This window comes from Sciurus carolinensis, chromosome X, assembly GCF_902686445.1.
Source record: "Sciurus carolinensis chromosome X, mSciCar1.2, whole genome shotgun sequence".
In the NCBI taxonomy this organism is placed as follows: Eukaryota; Metazoa; Chordata; class Mammalia; order Rodentia; family Sciuridae; genus Sciurus; species Sciurus carolinensis.
The window spans coordinates 128,644,076-128,659,978 of NC_062232.1; the positions used below are offsets into that span (position 1 = coordinate 128,644,076).

General features: G+C 35.8%; 1 protein-coding gene across 1 annotated transcript in view; it reads right to left on the bottom strand.

Moving 5' to 3' along the window:
• The window catches only part of Gabra3 (gamma-aminobutyric acid type A receptor subunit alpha3), a 248,478-nt gene that overhangs the window by 63,507 nt on the left and 169,068 nt on the right, over positions 1 to 15,903 (bottom strand). The window contains 1 exon segment of the mRNA XM_047535929.1: positions 9,380 to 9,447. Within this exon segment, the coding sequence (XP_047391885.1) occupies positions 9,380 to 9,447 (68 nt within the window).

A 15,903-nucleotide genomic window follows, 5' to 3' on the forward strand; every position in this document is an offset into this window, starting at 1 on the left:
TTTTGAAGTTGACCTTTTGTAAAAGAAAAATAGTCATTGGAAATTAAAGCTTAATAAATGTGTCATATAAAGTAGATTAGATATTACTGAAGAGAGACTAATGAACTGGAAGATACATATGAGGAAAAATTGCTCAGTTTATATTTCAGACAGATAAATGATAAAAATATGAAAGAGGAAAAATCTGTCTTATTATTTTATGGAGGACAAAAAGAAAAGGTTCAGCATATATCTATTAAGATTCTAAATGTGAGAGGATAGAGAAAATGGAAGAGGAACAATAATCAAAGTACTAATGGATGAAGTGTCTCATAATTGTTGAAATATATGGATCCTTAGCTTTGAGACCATAATGAGCTCAATAAATTAAAGTAGATCCAAGCCAAGCCAGCACATAGCAAATTTAAGGATATTAAAGAGGAGAATTTCAAAACAAAATATACATGACATATAATCTACAAGATAATAAAATTTGATTGATAGGTGGTTTCTTAAAAGCAATAATAGAAGTCAAAGGACATCAAATGTGCATCTTGAAAATGCTAAGAGAAAAATGACAGTTAACCCAGAATGCTATGGTCCACTAGACTATAATTTAAGGTCAAGATGAACAAGAAGTTAATTTTAGACAAAGAAAACAAGGCAGAGAATTTACCACTAACAGGTTCTGATTCTTACCCCAGATTTTCTCATGGCTGGGTCAATTACTGCCTTCAGGTCTCATTCAAATGTCACATCAGAGATGCAGTCCTTGACCATTCTATCATAAATAGTAATTGCTCTTCTTATCATTTGCTATTTTTCTTCTTCATAATACTGATTCAATATATCATTATTTATCATTTCTTTCACACCAACAGCCTGGAAGTCCCACAAAATTAGGGACTTTATTCTATTTGTTGCTATATCCTCAGCACCTAGAACTCTACCTGCTATAAAGTAGATTCTCCATACACATTTTTGAATAAGTTTATGGATGAATGAAGTCTCACATAAAGAACTACTAAAAGGATTTCTTCATGTTGTTGAAAATGAAGCTAACAGGAATATGCAACAAGGAAAAGCAAATATAAGTTTTGACAATGTTTTGAGTAAACTACACAAATTCTGTCTATCTACAAATAATAAGGCTATTAAAATAATGCAGGACAAAACTAAGTAAACCAAATGAAAGGATAGAGTAAGAATATGTAAGTTAATACATTATTGAAGTTGAGAGAAGAGTGAAAATATTGAGTACCATTAGACTTGAGGTCCAATATGTGTTAGCATATAAGCTAATCACTCAAGAATATCATATAAGCTGAATGAAAAACACAAAACAACAAAGGAAACAAGTAAAATCTAAAAAATCCTTCAATCTTTTAGAAGGCAAATAAACAAAAAAATAAAGCATAGAAAAATTGGGGATAATAATACATAAAATCAGATACTATAAATAAACTACTGAAAATAAAATGGAAATATTATAAACAATGTACCTATATACTCTATACATACAATACATAAAAACAGAACTTAGAATTATACATTGGTTGATCTTAATTAAAATAAAGGTGGTAGAGCTGTAAAATAGAGGTGGAACAAACTGTAGGACAATCTTATAAGTGGATGAAATATAATTATACTAAAAGCTAGAGTATTTCAATTGGAAAATATAACTCTATCTTTGAAAGCATTAATACCTAGACTCGAAATACATGTCAGACACACTGGGACACACCTGTAATCCCAGTGGTTCAGGAGACAGAGGCAGGAGGATCATGAGTTCAAAGCCAGCTTCAGCAATTTAGCAAGTTGCTAAGCAACTCAGTGAGACCCTGTCTCTAAATAAAATACAAAAAAGGACCGGAAATGTGGCTCAGTGGTTGAATGTCCCTGAGTTCAATCCCCAGTATACCCTCCCAAGAAAAAAGAATCAAAATACATAAGACAGAAATTGAATTACATGAAGAAATCAACAAACCATAGGTTCTCAAGAAGTGAAAGATCAATTAGATCAAAAATTGAATAAGATAAAAAAATTATAACAACCTTAACAGACAAGCATGAACCAATAAACACACATAGACTTACTGATTAAACACACGGTAAAATACACAAAATATTTACCAAAAAAGAAAAATGTCAATGTACTAAACCATAAGGCCAATATCAATAAATATCTAATATCCTAGAGACAATTTGTTTTCAATATGAGGCATGAAATTAGGAATTAATAACTAAATTTTTTACATATTAAAATTGAAGGACATACTACAAAATGTCAAGAAACAAGGAAAGGAAGGGTCACAAGGTATTTTCAAGGAAAGTAAAAGAGATGATCCAATTAAGAGCAAAAATTAGTTAACCAGAAAAAAAAGGAAATAATACAGATGATAAAAAAAAGTTAAAAAGAGCATGCTTTGAAAACACTAGTGATATTTTTAAAAGCTTCTGATAAATTTAGTCAAGAAAATGGACAAGGGAGGAATAGTAATGGAAAGGATGGGGATCTATAATAATAAAATTAGCAAAAGTTAATATTTTTTGTATTGATCGATGGGCACAAGAGGTTCTCAAGAGGTTCTAAAATGCTACCTTATCTACTTTGATCCCTCAAAATCCAAGATGGATTGGTTCCATGAACCCCTGCAGATACCGAAATTTGAAGATGTCAGGTCCCTTACAGTGTTTGCATGTAACATACACACAACTTCCTGTATGCTTTAAATCATCTCCAGAATATGTATAATACCTAATACAATGGAAATGCCATATGAAACTTTCTTATGCTTCATTGTTTAGGGAATAATAAAAAGAAAAATCTGTGTGTGTTTAGTAAAGATGCAAATTTTTAAAAATACTTTCACACTCACTTGGCATTTGGCTGAATTTGGGGATGGAGTCCATGGATATATAAAGCCAACTGTGTGTGTAAAGGCTTACTAATAGCCTGTGGAAAATAGATTGTACAGCAATAAGTCAAACTGATACATATACTGATTTATCACATGGTACCCTATATATAAAAATAAAATAATAATTAGTGCAAAAATTAAAAATAGATTAGAGATGGGAAAATCACTTAGGGGCTTCTTCCAGGTAGACATGCAAGAAATGATGGTGGCTTGGATCAGAGAAGTAGCAGTGTAGGTAGTGATAAACGCTTAAATTTGGGAACACCTATAAACATACATACAAAGGCTATGAATAAAATAATAGTAAAACAAAATAAGAAATATATAAAAAATAAAATAACATTAGCGAGTTAGATTTGTCCTAGCAATGTAAAGTTGCCTTAATATTAGGAAATCTATTAATATAATTAACCACCTAGACAGTTTAGAGGGAAAATACTGTTATATCTTAACAGTGGCAAAAACAGGAGTTGGAAAATTTTAAATAAACTCATAAGTGAACACACACACACAAGCACACCTCTTAGAAAACTAGGATTGCAACATATAGTGGATATGTCATACTCATTATTGTTCACTGTTGTCGTTTGGCTTTTCTAGGAAATATTGTAAAATTTCCCATATTATGTTTAATCATATATTATTCCCATCTGCTCAAATTGTCAAACCTTAAATATCTAGCATTTCTTGGAGTTACAACCAGTTTATGGACCCAGGTACCACCAATCGATCAATCATTCTCTCCCCTTCTCACCCTACACACCTCAAAGGAAACTTTAATTCAAAAGCTGCAACGTGAGGAAACAGGGTCTTTGTTGAGTTTCCAGCTCTATGGAGAGCCATGCATATTTTTATTAGTAACACTGGTCACTAAACACACACACAATCAAAAATGCTTAACCTCAAAGGTAACCAAGAAAACGCAAATATATCAATTAGATACCACTTCATACATATCAAAATGTCAAAAAATAAAGGGTGAAAATATGTAATATCAGCAAAAGTGTGGAAAATTGAAGCTCTCGTACACTACTAGTGGAATTATAAATTGATTAAACCCATCACAAGAATATCTCTCTTTATCTGAAAAAAGTTAAATTATGCAAACATTACAAATCACAAATTTTATCTGTAAGTACACACTCTACAAAAATTCAAATATTGTCACTTGAAAATATAATAAGAATGTTTATTATATCATTGTTTCTATAATAGCAAAAATCTGTAAATAGTTTAAATGCACATTAACAGGAAAACGGATGAGTTATGAAAACTATAATGTAATAATATATAGTAGTTAAAGTAAATAAGTTAGCATTAAAAGCACCAAAAATAATAGTTTTCAATACAGGGTTTTAAAATAAGCTCTAAAATGATTTACATGTTCTAATGCATTTTATACAAAAGGTTGAAAACACAGAAACCAGTAACTGATATTTATGATGCATATGATATATACATCCCTTAGTCTGAAGCACATATAGAATGTCAAAAAGAAAACTGCAGATTCATGATCATGATTATCTTTAGATGGGAGAGAGAAAGGAGAATGGAATCAAGGTAAGATTCACAGAGATGTCACCTGTTTCTTTAAAGATTATTTTTCAAAATAAGAAAGGTGGCACATATTTAAAGAATACTCACACTAATCTATTTAATCTTTTTAAAAGTTGGATGACAGGTACCCACATTTTATATTTTATTCTCTAAAGAGTCAAAAATACTGGGAAAATCATACCTTGATTATTTATACTATAAGCATCCTATGACCTTTGGCCAAAAGCAATCAGATTTTGACCTGACCATCCTGAAAATGCAATCAATCCCTTCCTTGCAAATTGAGCCCTTGTATACTCTCCAAGGATGATTGCCTCCAAATTGACAAATGGATTCTGTTGTTTTGTGAGGCATTTAAATCAAATCTTCCAGATAATAAGCCTAAGTCTGCCTCTTGGGAGAGGCACTTAATACATTTCCTACACAGGGCATTGATGAGACTTAGTTTGTGGGGCACCATTTCTGTCTTCGTGTTGGAACTTGAATGGCTTCAAGTCTCTAACAATATTGTATATGTCAAAGCAAATCCCAGAAAAAGTTTGCAAGGCTTATTCATTTTTAGCAGAGTGTGAGGACCAAGGTACTTAACATTAGACCAAAGTACATTAACATTAGCATTACAGTGAACGCTTTGTCATTTTCTTATTCTGCAGAACTCTCCCCCTTATTTTGATCATCTATTTCCCCTCAGCTATTTGTCTTCTTTCCCTCATTATCTAATTTGGGGACTCATGAATCCATACCACTCTTTCAGGTGTATTTAGCCCTTGAAATAGTCATATTGGTGTTATGCATCCTGTGTCTATGTTACATAAAAATATATCAGAAAAAAAAGAAAAAGAAAAAAAAACAGAAAAAAAATATATCAGAGATTCTAGGTCATGGATTCCTAAGAAGAAAACCAGCAGGTATAGACCCTTTACTGTATTGCATCTGGAAATACAGTATACTATGAAATAAGATGAAATTGACAGTCAAAGAGGCTTTCCAAATAGACCAATCTATTCTGGGCCTCAGACTGCCATCAAGGGAGAGTTGAAGAGAACATAGCCACTTTTTCTGCTGTTAGGGAGTAAAACAGGTACAATAATTTTTATTCAACCACCACCAGGAAAGAAATCTGTGTGCTACTTTCTTTGTAATTAACACCATTTTTAAATTTTACAGTGTTAGCCTATTTTGATGACTTTGAATGATTTTCATATACATTTGCCAGACCAGAATGTATGTTACCTGAATCTGTTTTCAAGAATTATGACTATAATGTCTTTTATGGGTTCTCATTTCCCAAGACTCCATTTCATTTTCCTCATTAAGCTAGATGGTTAGTTCTTATATTGCATTATCTCCTTATATCAATACTTGGTTGTCCACTGTATACCCTAAGGATTTTCTCTGTTGATAAGTTATAGCTAGCAGTTGTTATCCTAGCAAGATCTAGACAGTTAAATATCCTTTGGGAGAAGGTAATGTTAAACTATCTAGAATTGGCATTTTATATTTCCTGGTTTTTCCTCTCCCTGATTCTCCTAACATTATTTCTCTTTATACTCTTTATTTTTCATTAGTTTTATTGGTATCTTCAGTTGTCTATCTGTTGAATATGTAACCCAGGATCCTGAGTCCCTATACTCCCTGCTTGCCTAAGGACCAGGAGAAAAGGTGGAACAGTGCCTAGGACTTAGAATATCGATAGCTAGGATGGAAGCTAAAAAAGAAGCTGGTTTGGATCAGAAAAGCATCCAAGTTTTTTGTCATCTGTTGTTTCTACCTTCCATTCCAATTATTGGCTCTGAGCATGAAATACTATTCCTCAGTCTTTTCCCTACTCTTCACATTCTAATTCAAAGGATCTTGGGAAGCTGAAAAAATCTCCACTTATCAAAAACCAACCTTCACTGGTAAGGGGTAGACAGACCCAATTTGAAGAGTGTCAATGAAGCTGCATTTGTACTAAATTTTTGTAGTCTTCCTCTCATTGCCACCCTTCTGCAATCTTTCTATACATCTGACTGACAAAATGATCTAAACTCCTCTAATAGTAGATTATTATAGGTGGTATGGTCTCAGCTAACTCAAATTGGGATCATATCAGTGTTCTATCTCTCTCCTGGGAGGTCATGGACACAGAATTGATATTACTACTGAGGATCTATTCTTGCTTCAGTATCTAGTTCTAAAACAGACATGGCCCATAATTTCAGGGTGCTTTCTGTCAATTTAAGAAGCTGTACCTGTGAGAAGGAAGCCAGTGTTCAGTCAATGAATTGCTATGGGGGCAAAGGATTATGGGTGGTGATGAATCAGTGCTGAAACTTCCACCACAATTTTCCTTTTTTTTGTGAACAAAACACTACTTCGATTTATTTAGAAAAGTATTTTGGAACAAAACTCCCTGTTTGGCTAGAAACAAATCAAGAACCCAGCCAGCCCTAATAGGGAAAGAGCCATTCTGTTACTTTGGCTTAATCATGATGAGGAAAAACAAACAAGTGAAACATGAACCTTAGAAAGAGAGAGAAAATCTGAATTATTAGAAATGTCTCCATTGCCTCTCACATCCGTGGGTGGAAGAGGAGGAGGGAGAAGGGCTGTTTGAGAAAGATACTATACTTATGGTTCATTTGTATCACTAGATCTAGGTACCTGTTTTCATGTGTATGGCTACAGAATGCCTTAGAGTGTGTTGGTGGTGATTACTCTGTATGTATTTGTGGTGTATATTTGTCTGAATGTACTTGTGCTTGTTGGCACATGAGAATAAGAGTGTTTGTACGAATGTGCATGTTTTGAAAGAGTAGTTCTGTTAATTTCTTATAAAAATCCTAATTCATAATCAATTCCCAGCAATTCAGAAAGAAGGTGCATATCCATGGTAAATCGGTTGTTCCTGATGGCCCATGAACTCTGCATATCAGTGTCCCTAGAATCCTTTAATGTAGACTTGGGTCCCTAAAGACTACCTTGAATGGCCAACTGGCTACAATTTTAATGCATTCCTGAGCCTGAAGCTGTGGGCATGACTAAATAACAGGTTGAGAGGGGGCAACCTAGACATATAGGCCTCCTTGCTTCCCCTAAGAGATAGCCATCTTCTTTATTCCTCATTCATCAATCACAGCACTTACTGAGCTCTCTTTACGTGTCAAGTGATCTAAGTGCCTGGGAAATCATGAAGACTCAGTATTTGCTATCAAAGAGTTCACAGAGAGTCTACATTACCCTTAACCACTCACATACTGTGTTAGTTAGCCTTTCATCCCTGTGACCAAAATACGTGACAAGAGCAACTTTGAGGAGGAAAAGTTCATTTGGGCTCATGATTTCAGAGATACATTCCATGATTGGATAACTCCATTGCTTTTGGGACTGAAGTGAGGCAGAACATCATGGTGAAAAGGATATGGTGAAGGAAAACTGCTCAGATCATGGTAGCCAGGGATGGGATGTGGGGAACAAGACAGAGAGACAATGAAGAGAGATAGAGAAAAAGAGAGTAGGGGACAAAACATAATCCCCAAGGGCATCTCCCAATGATCTACTTCATTCAGCTATGTTCCACCTACCTACATTTACCAACCTGCAGTCCATTCAAATTAATAATCCATTATAAAGATAAATCCACTGATGAGGTTACAGCTCTAATAATTGTCTAAAAGCTCCACCTATGAGCCTTATTGTATTGGGGACCAGGGCTTCAAAGCATGAGGTTTTCATGAGACACTCCAGATCAGAACCATAACATATATTGATGACTTCCTTCCCTGAGAACTAGTCTTCTCTAACTCCTAGATCTCCTCCTAATGGATGAGCCATGTATTTATTAATATATCTAAATCTGCCTTCAGCCTCATTTTCCCCCTTGCAGTCCATTCTACACAGACCAGTACATAAGTTATTCTAAAATATTCATATATTTTCACAATCCTACTCAAATCTCAGAGGCTCTGCATTATCTACAGGAAAAAAACTCTACCACTACCCTATTCAACCTCTTATAAACACCCAACAGGTCAAAAAGAACCCTCTTCCCTGCTATACAGAAAAATACATAAGCAATAAAAAATATTTTTCCAGATATTAAATTTTTTATTATCAAAACAGGCACTCATTTGATCAAAAAAATTTACTGAGCATCTATTAACTGCCAGGTATGGAGAGGAGATAATCACTTCTTTGTTTATATGATAATTTAATCAAATATCTGATATCAGTAGGTATTGGTGTGTGAACTATTAGTGTGAAGTGTCTCACCTCATTGCCTCACAGTATTCTTTGCTTTTGCAGCAAAAGAGAATAATGGGAGAAGGAACACTTCTTGCAGGTGGTTCAAATAATATTCTTGTTAACTCTCCTGTGTCCTGCCATATTTCTTGAGTCTTGTTCCAAAGGTCTCACCCTGCCTACATCTATACAAGGATCAGTATCGAAAAGTGGTATAGACTCTTTCTCCAAACTCCTTGTATCACTCCAGTCAGTTCAAGACCTCAGTGAATTAAGCTCAGTTGAAAGGAACAATTCTTGGATGACACCACTAGCTGCTTATGCAAGAATCCCCACCAAAATGCTCTCCTCACATGATCTATTTGTACTAGTATATGTGTGGTGTTGGTAAAGTATGAAGGGAAAGAATGGAGAAAATTTGATTGCATGTAGGAAGCCAAGCCAAGTTTTTAAGGGTATTATGTTGAAGAAGAGAAGGATTCTCCTGCTGTGGGTATGTGCTTTTATTTGTGAATAGGTAAGGAAAACCAGGAAAAGATAAATTTGGCTAAACCTAGAGTAGTGAGGAACAAAATTAATGTGAAACAAGATGTCTTCTTAGAACACGCTACAAGGTCCTGCTGTAGGAAAATCCCAATTTGTTTCCTTAGATCTATTGCATCATTTTTCATTTTTGTCTTCCCAGGAATTAAACTTACCATATCAGTGTCGGACACAGGGCCAAAACTGGTCACATAGATGTCAGTCTTCACTTCAGTCACTGCATCTGAGCAAAAAAAAGTTGAAAAGCAGAGTATCATGAAAGGCTGTTACCTTAGCTCAGAGAGAGTACTTGCTAGTTCTGAGAAAAGATGTTTCACATACTCATAGGAAAACCCTTCAAGAACTTCTCACCTTTCCTATTCCTTCACAGAGAACATGCTAGATACAGGTATAAAGTAGGTTTCTATTTTAGTCAGGTTTTTTTTTTTTTTTTTCTGCTCTCACTAAAAGACCTGAAGAGAACAATTTTAAGGAGAAAGTTTATTTTGGGGCTCACAGTTTCAGAGTTCTCAGTCCATCAATGGTTGTTTCCATTCCCCAGGGGATAAGGTGAAGCAGAATATCATGGCGGAAGGGTAAGATGGAGAAAAGTATCTCAGGACAGGACACCAGGATGCAGAGAGAGAGAGAGAGAGAGAAAGAGAGTTCCTCTCAAGGGACAAAATATATATCCCAAAAGCAAGCACCCAGTGATCTACCTCCTCCATCCACACCCTACTGGCCTTCAATTACCACCCAGTTAATCCTTATTCTCGGATTGGGTTAAGGTTTTCATAACCCAATTATTACACTTGTGAGTATTGTTGCATTGTCTTACACATGAGCTTTGGGAGAAACCTAATATCTAAACCAAAACATTCTGTTCCTGGCCCCAAAAAACTCATGCCCATTTCATAATACAAAACATATTTAGTCTTCCAAGAGTCTCCATAGTCTTAACAGTTCTAGAACTGCCCAAAGTCCAAGTCCAAAGTCTCTTCTGATGCACAGAGTATACTCTCATCATGAGCTCCTGTAAAAATCAAAATCAAATTACATGTATTCAATATATAGAGGCACAGAATAAATATTTGCATTACAAAAGGAAGAAATAGGGGCATAGGAAGTCAGGATGGGACCAAAGTAAGACTAAAATACAGCTGGGCAAACAAGTCCTGTAGTTCCATGTCTGGCATCTGGAGCACATGACATAGTGCCTCCAAAGGGCTTGTATAGCTCTGCCCCTGTGACTTTGTTGGTTGCATCCTACCTGGGCTTTCTGTTGGCTTGTTTCTGCTTGATTCCTGCAGCTTTCCTCAGCAAACTTCCCACATTACCGGCATTTCTTAATCTCAGGGGTTTCCAGTAGCTTTGACTTCTTCCTCTCATCTTCATGCATCTCCTTCTCAGGGGCTTTCCACAAGGAATCTCACCCTGTTGCACTTTACCTAGCCTTCCAGGTCTTCCTTTGAAATCTCTGTGGAAGTCTCCATGATCCCCTAACTACAGCATCTTGCATTCCTGAAGAACTAGAACCATGTGCATACCACCACGGTCTGCCACAATCTGGAGCAGTAACCAAGCCTCCAGAAACCACAGTAGCAGCCTCTGGATGCCTTCGTGGATGTATTTGGTGAAGCAAACTCTTATCCTCCCCACCATCCATGCAAGTAGGGTGCCACACTGGTCTCAAATAATTTTTTACTTTTACATCCTTGAACCTGAGATGGATGTGGTATTGCCAATTTCTGAGATTCCCTCAAGTCATTTTTTTCTGCCGTTTCTGGATACTATTTAGCATTTCTTTAGGAACTGTAATGTCTTTAATGACTACATCTTCCTCAGCCCCAGTTTCACTCATAGTTTTCTGGCCGAACTGCAAGTTTTTCAAATCTTTATGCTCCTAATTATCACAACAATCTTGGCTAAAAGCTTCCAGTAGTATCCACACCACTGTCTGAATACTATGCTGCCCAGAAATTTCTCATGCCAGATTAAGAAGTCCATCATCTTTAAATTCGGTTTCACAGAAAGTCTTAGGACATGGGCAAAATGTTGACAACTTCTTAGGCAGAACACAACATAAATGGCCTCTAGTTCAATTACCAGTAATGTCCTCCTTTTCCTCTGAAACCTCATGAGTCCACTCTTTACTCTCCACAGTCAGATCTGCAGCCTGGTCTTTTGAGTTCCCACCAGAATAACCCATTAAAGTCCACTTATAACAATCTAAAACTTTTCCAGCTTGCATTGCTAAACTTTCTAAAATTTCTCCCACACATTCTAAAAAGCTTCAAAAGCTTGTTCAGGTTATTTACAGCAACAACCCCACTTCTTATATCAATTTTTTCTTCTGTTTGAATCACCTTTTTTGCTTCTGTGACCAAAAGACCTGACAAGAACAACTTCGAGGAGGAGAATTTTATTTGGAGGCTCATGGTTTCAGAGGTCTCCATCCATAGAGAACTGACTCCACTCTTCAGTGCCCATGGCAAGTTAGTACATAATGCCAGAAAAATATGGTGGAAGAGAGCATCTGGAGACATGAAACCAGAAAGCAGAGAGAGAGAGTTCCTCAACAGAGATAAAATATATACCCCAAGGGTATGCCCCCAATGACCTACCTCCCCAAGCCACACCCTACCTGCCTTGAGTTACACCTAGTTAATTTCTATCAGGGTATTAATTCACTGATTGGATTAAGGCTCTCATAACCCAAATCATTTCACCTCTAAACCTTCTTGCATTGTCTCACATGTGAGCGTTTTGGGGATACCTTATAGTTAAACCATAACAGTATAATTTTAGACAGCACTGAGAATTATGGCAGAATCCCCAAGCAACAAAAATTAGAGAAGGCCCTTAGACATCCCTGGTATTCACTCATGCTGAACTCTCATATTAGGTTTACCCATACCTGTGATAGGTTACAAATGTTGCAAAATTCAGCTCTTTTCCAGTTTTAGGAACTTAGGAGGATAGTACTACTTCTCCCCTGCCTATTTAAGGTAGAGAGGAGCAATGTGACTGGTTCCAGTTGCAGGAAGAAGTATTGTGTCCTTCTCTTTCTGGAAAATTTAAGATCTGTTTTAAGGTCCTCTATGCCATGGAGACATAGAAATAAACATATCGATGTTGTGCTGCCATAAGATCAAAACAGTCTGGAGTGATGAGCTGCAGAGGATAACATGGAGGACAACTGCCTTGGTGAGTTATCTGGGTCCACAATAGACTTCATATGAATGAGAAATGTACTTTTATTAAGTGACAGAGATTTTCAGATAATTGATATCTCTTGATACATTCTCTTTACATTTATTTTTCTTTATTGTACTGTTTACTTGTTATCCTTTCCACCTAGTCCAAGAGCTTCTGAAGGGCAGCACCCCATTTTGCTCTCTATACCCTCAACCTAAGTAGGGATTTGTTACTCAGATGGTGCCCAGTAAATATTTTTTTATATTAATTGTTGAATCTAATCACATATTTGCCACTTAGGCAAAACAAAATGCCTTAGACTAGGTAATTTCTAAATAACAGAAATTTATTTCTCACAGTTTTCAGTGCTGGGAACTCCAAGATCAACACCCCAGCAGAACTGATATATGGTGAGAGCCCATTGCTCATAGATGGTATCTTCTGTATCCTCACGTAATGGAAGGGGTTTAGAAATTTCCTTAAGCCATTTTTATAAAAGTGCTAATCCTATTCATAGACTAATCTGGACTGAAGGGCCCCACGTCCTAATACTATCACAATGGGGATTAAGTTTCAACATAGGAATTTTGGAAAGACACAAACAATAAATCATAGCAGATACCCAGAAAGTGAAGCTATCCCTCTATTAAGTTTCTTGTTTCCTGCTTCCATCAGTGCTATTTATATCATTGCAATCCAATTAGCCTATGTATGCCAGCATGTCTCAGAGCACAGGAAAATCAGCCTACTCCAGACTATAAAGCCCATTTCAGTAAGTTACCAAAGTCCCACTCCAGCGAGTATACCTGACCCTAGTAGAGATAACACTGATGAAGCCCACACAAGATTAGTTACTGCAGCCTAGGATACTATTTCTTTTCTCTCAAAGAGAGATAGGAACTTGCCTATTCCACATGTACCATATTCTCTGCACACATCCAGTCCTGAATTCTCACCCAATGTATTTCATATCTTGTTGATTTCTCACTTTCCAAAACTATACTCAAGGCCAATGCACTTATCCACAAACATTCCACTTTCAGAAGAGACTATATCATTTCGTAATAATCAACTCTATAATCAATTCACCAAAAGACAACAATTTACTCCAAAGCTTAATCAGCAAATAACATGTCTCTGAAACTAGAGTTGTGTTTTAAATAGTTGGGCTCTTGTCTTAGAGCACAGGCTGCCTCAGAGCTATTTCTGTACTTGAAGGGGAAGAGTTTATGCCTTAGAACTCATAATATGACTCCTAAAGATATGTCTCCTCACACATACTACCAGGCTTATTTGCTGGTGGAGCAAATACCATTATGCCTACCATTTGGCATAATGACTTCAATGCCCAACTGTGTACATAAAATGCAATTAATTAATAATGGAAGAGATCATAATCATATTTGAATCCAACATCATAGGCAGGACATTCCAGATACAGAACAACTTTCTACACCAATGGAATTGTAAAATTTTAAGAGAGTTACATACATTTTCAACAAAGGACTCAGCTTATAGGGAAAAAAATGAGAAGACAGTTGATGAGAGATATTAGAAAATTCAAGGGTGCAATAGGACTGGAGGAATCATGTGTTAAGTTGCCCAACATAAAATGACAAAGAAAGATCTGCTGTCAAAATTACCTTCTCCTACTTCTGCTCCTCAGCCCAGCCCAGTATCTAATGACACTAGTAAAACAGTGAAGGTGACAAGAGGCTGCTCTAATTCTGAGGGTACAAAAGGAAGTGGCCATAAGAAAGAGTCTGGGGGCTAGATGGAAAGACTTGGGTTCTGGATATCTGCTTCTGACTTGTTGAAAGCTTTATACAAGATTGTTTTTCTTTGGTTACACTTTAGCTACAGAAAAGGGGAATTGGAAAATTTGCTCTGGTAATCAGTCTGTTATAATGGATAACAAACCTCTTCTTTAATTTCTAGCCCATTAAGAATAAATCTGGCAGGTTAGTGATAAAAAGTAGGAGAGGAGAAAGGGGGGAACAGAGATAAGTAGAAAAGGATTTGAGGAAAAGGAGGGAAATACAGGATGAATGGGGAAAAAGTGAATAGAGGGAAAGAAAGGAATAGATAAGAGGAAATAAAACTAGATACACCTGAAGAATGAAATGGAAAATCAACTATAAGAGACTTAAAGAACACCAAATGCATAAAATTATGACAGATTCACACCAAAGTGCATTATAATGAAAATACCTAACATTCGAAATAAAGATAGAATTTTAAAGTCTGCAAGAAAAAAAAAAAAAAACAACAGATTATATATAGGGGGAAACCAATATAGATATCAGCAGATTTCTCACCCCAGACCCTAAATGCTACAAGGAAGGGCCTGGAACAATGTATTTCAAGCTCTGAAACAACATGGTTGTCAATGAAGAATCTTATACCCAGCAAAACTAACCTTCAGATTGGAAGATGAAATAAAATCCTTCCATGATAAACAAAAGTTAAAAGAATTTACAAATAGAAAGTCTGCACCACAGAACATCCTCACCAAAATATTCCATGAGAAGGAAGTGATAAACAACAATGTAGGTCAGCAAAGGGAGGAAGTACCCTAAAGGAAAAGTCAATCAAAAGAGAAACCAAGTCAAGTTAAAAACAAAAAAAAGCCAAAATGACTGGGATATAAATTGTATTTCAATAATAACTCTGAATATTAATGGCCTAAACTCATCAATTAAAAGACATAGACTGGCAGATTGGATTAAAAAGCAAGACCCAACAATATGCTGCCTTCAAGAGACTCATCTCATAGAAAAAGACATCCACAGACTAAAGGTGAAAGATAGGAAAAAACATATCATGCACCTGGACTGAGTAAAAAAGCAGGGATTTCCATTCTCATATCAGATAAAGTGAACTTCAAGCCAAAGTTAGTCAGGAGGGATAAAGAAGGACATTTCATACTGCTTGTTACCATAAATCAGGAAGACATAATGACCATAAATATTTATGACCCAAACAATGGCACATTCATGTATGCCAAACAAATCCTTCTCAATTTTAGGAATCAAATAGACCACGACATAATAATTCTGGGTGACTTTAACACACCACTGTCAGAATGCATGAGAAAACACTTTCCCCTCCAGAGTCCTATCAATAGAGTATGTTAGCTAACTTTGGATTGTTGCCAATGGATAGAGAGAAAACAGTCTTTCATCTGCAGTTTTAATTTACATTTCTCTTTTTTAATGAGTGAAGTTAACTATCTTGTTGTTTATTAATAGCAAATTTTATTTCCTTTTTTATGTTTCAAAAGGGTTATGATTTTGTCAATTTACTTGTTAGGAAGGATAGTTCTTTGTGATATGAGCTGTAAATATCTCCCTTAGTTGTCTTTTTGTAAAAGTTTGTTTATGATGCTTCTTTCAATAAAAACTTGATTTTTATGTAACAAAAAGTACCAGTGAAATAATTAATGACTTGGGAATTTTGACTCATGAAAGGTTAGACAGTTCTTACTAACTCCAGTCTTGTA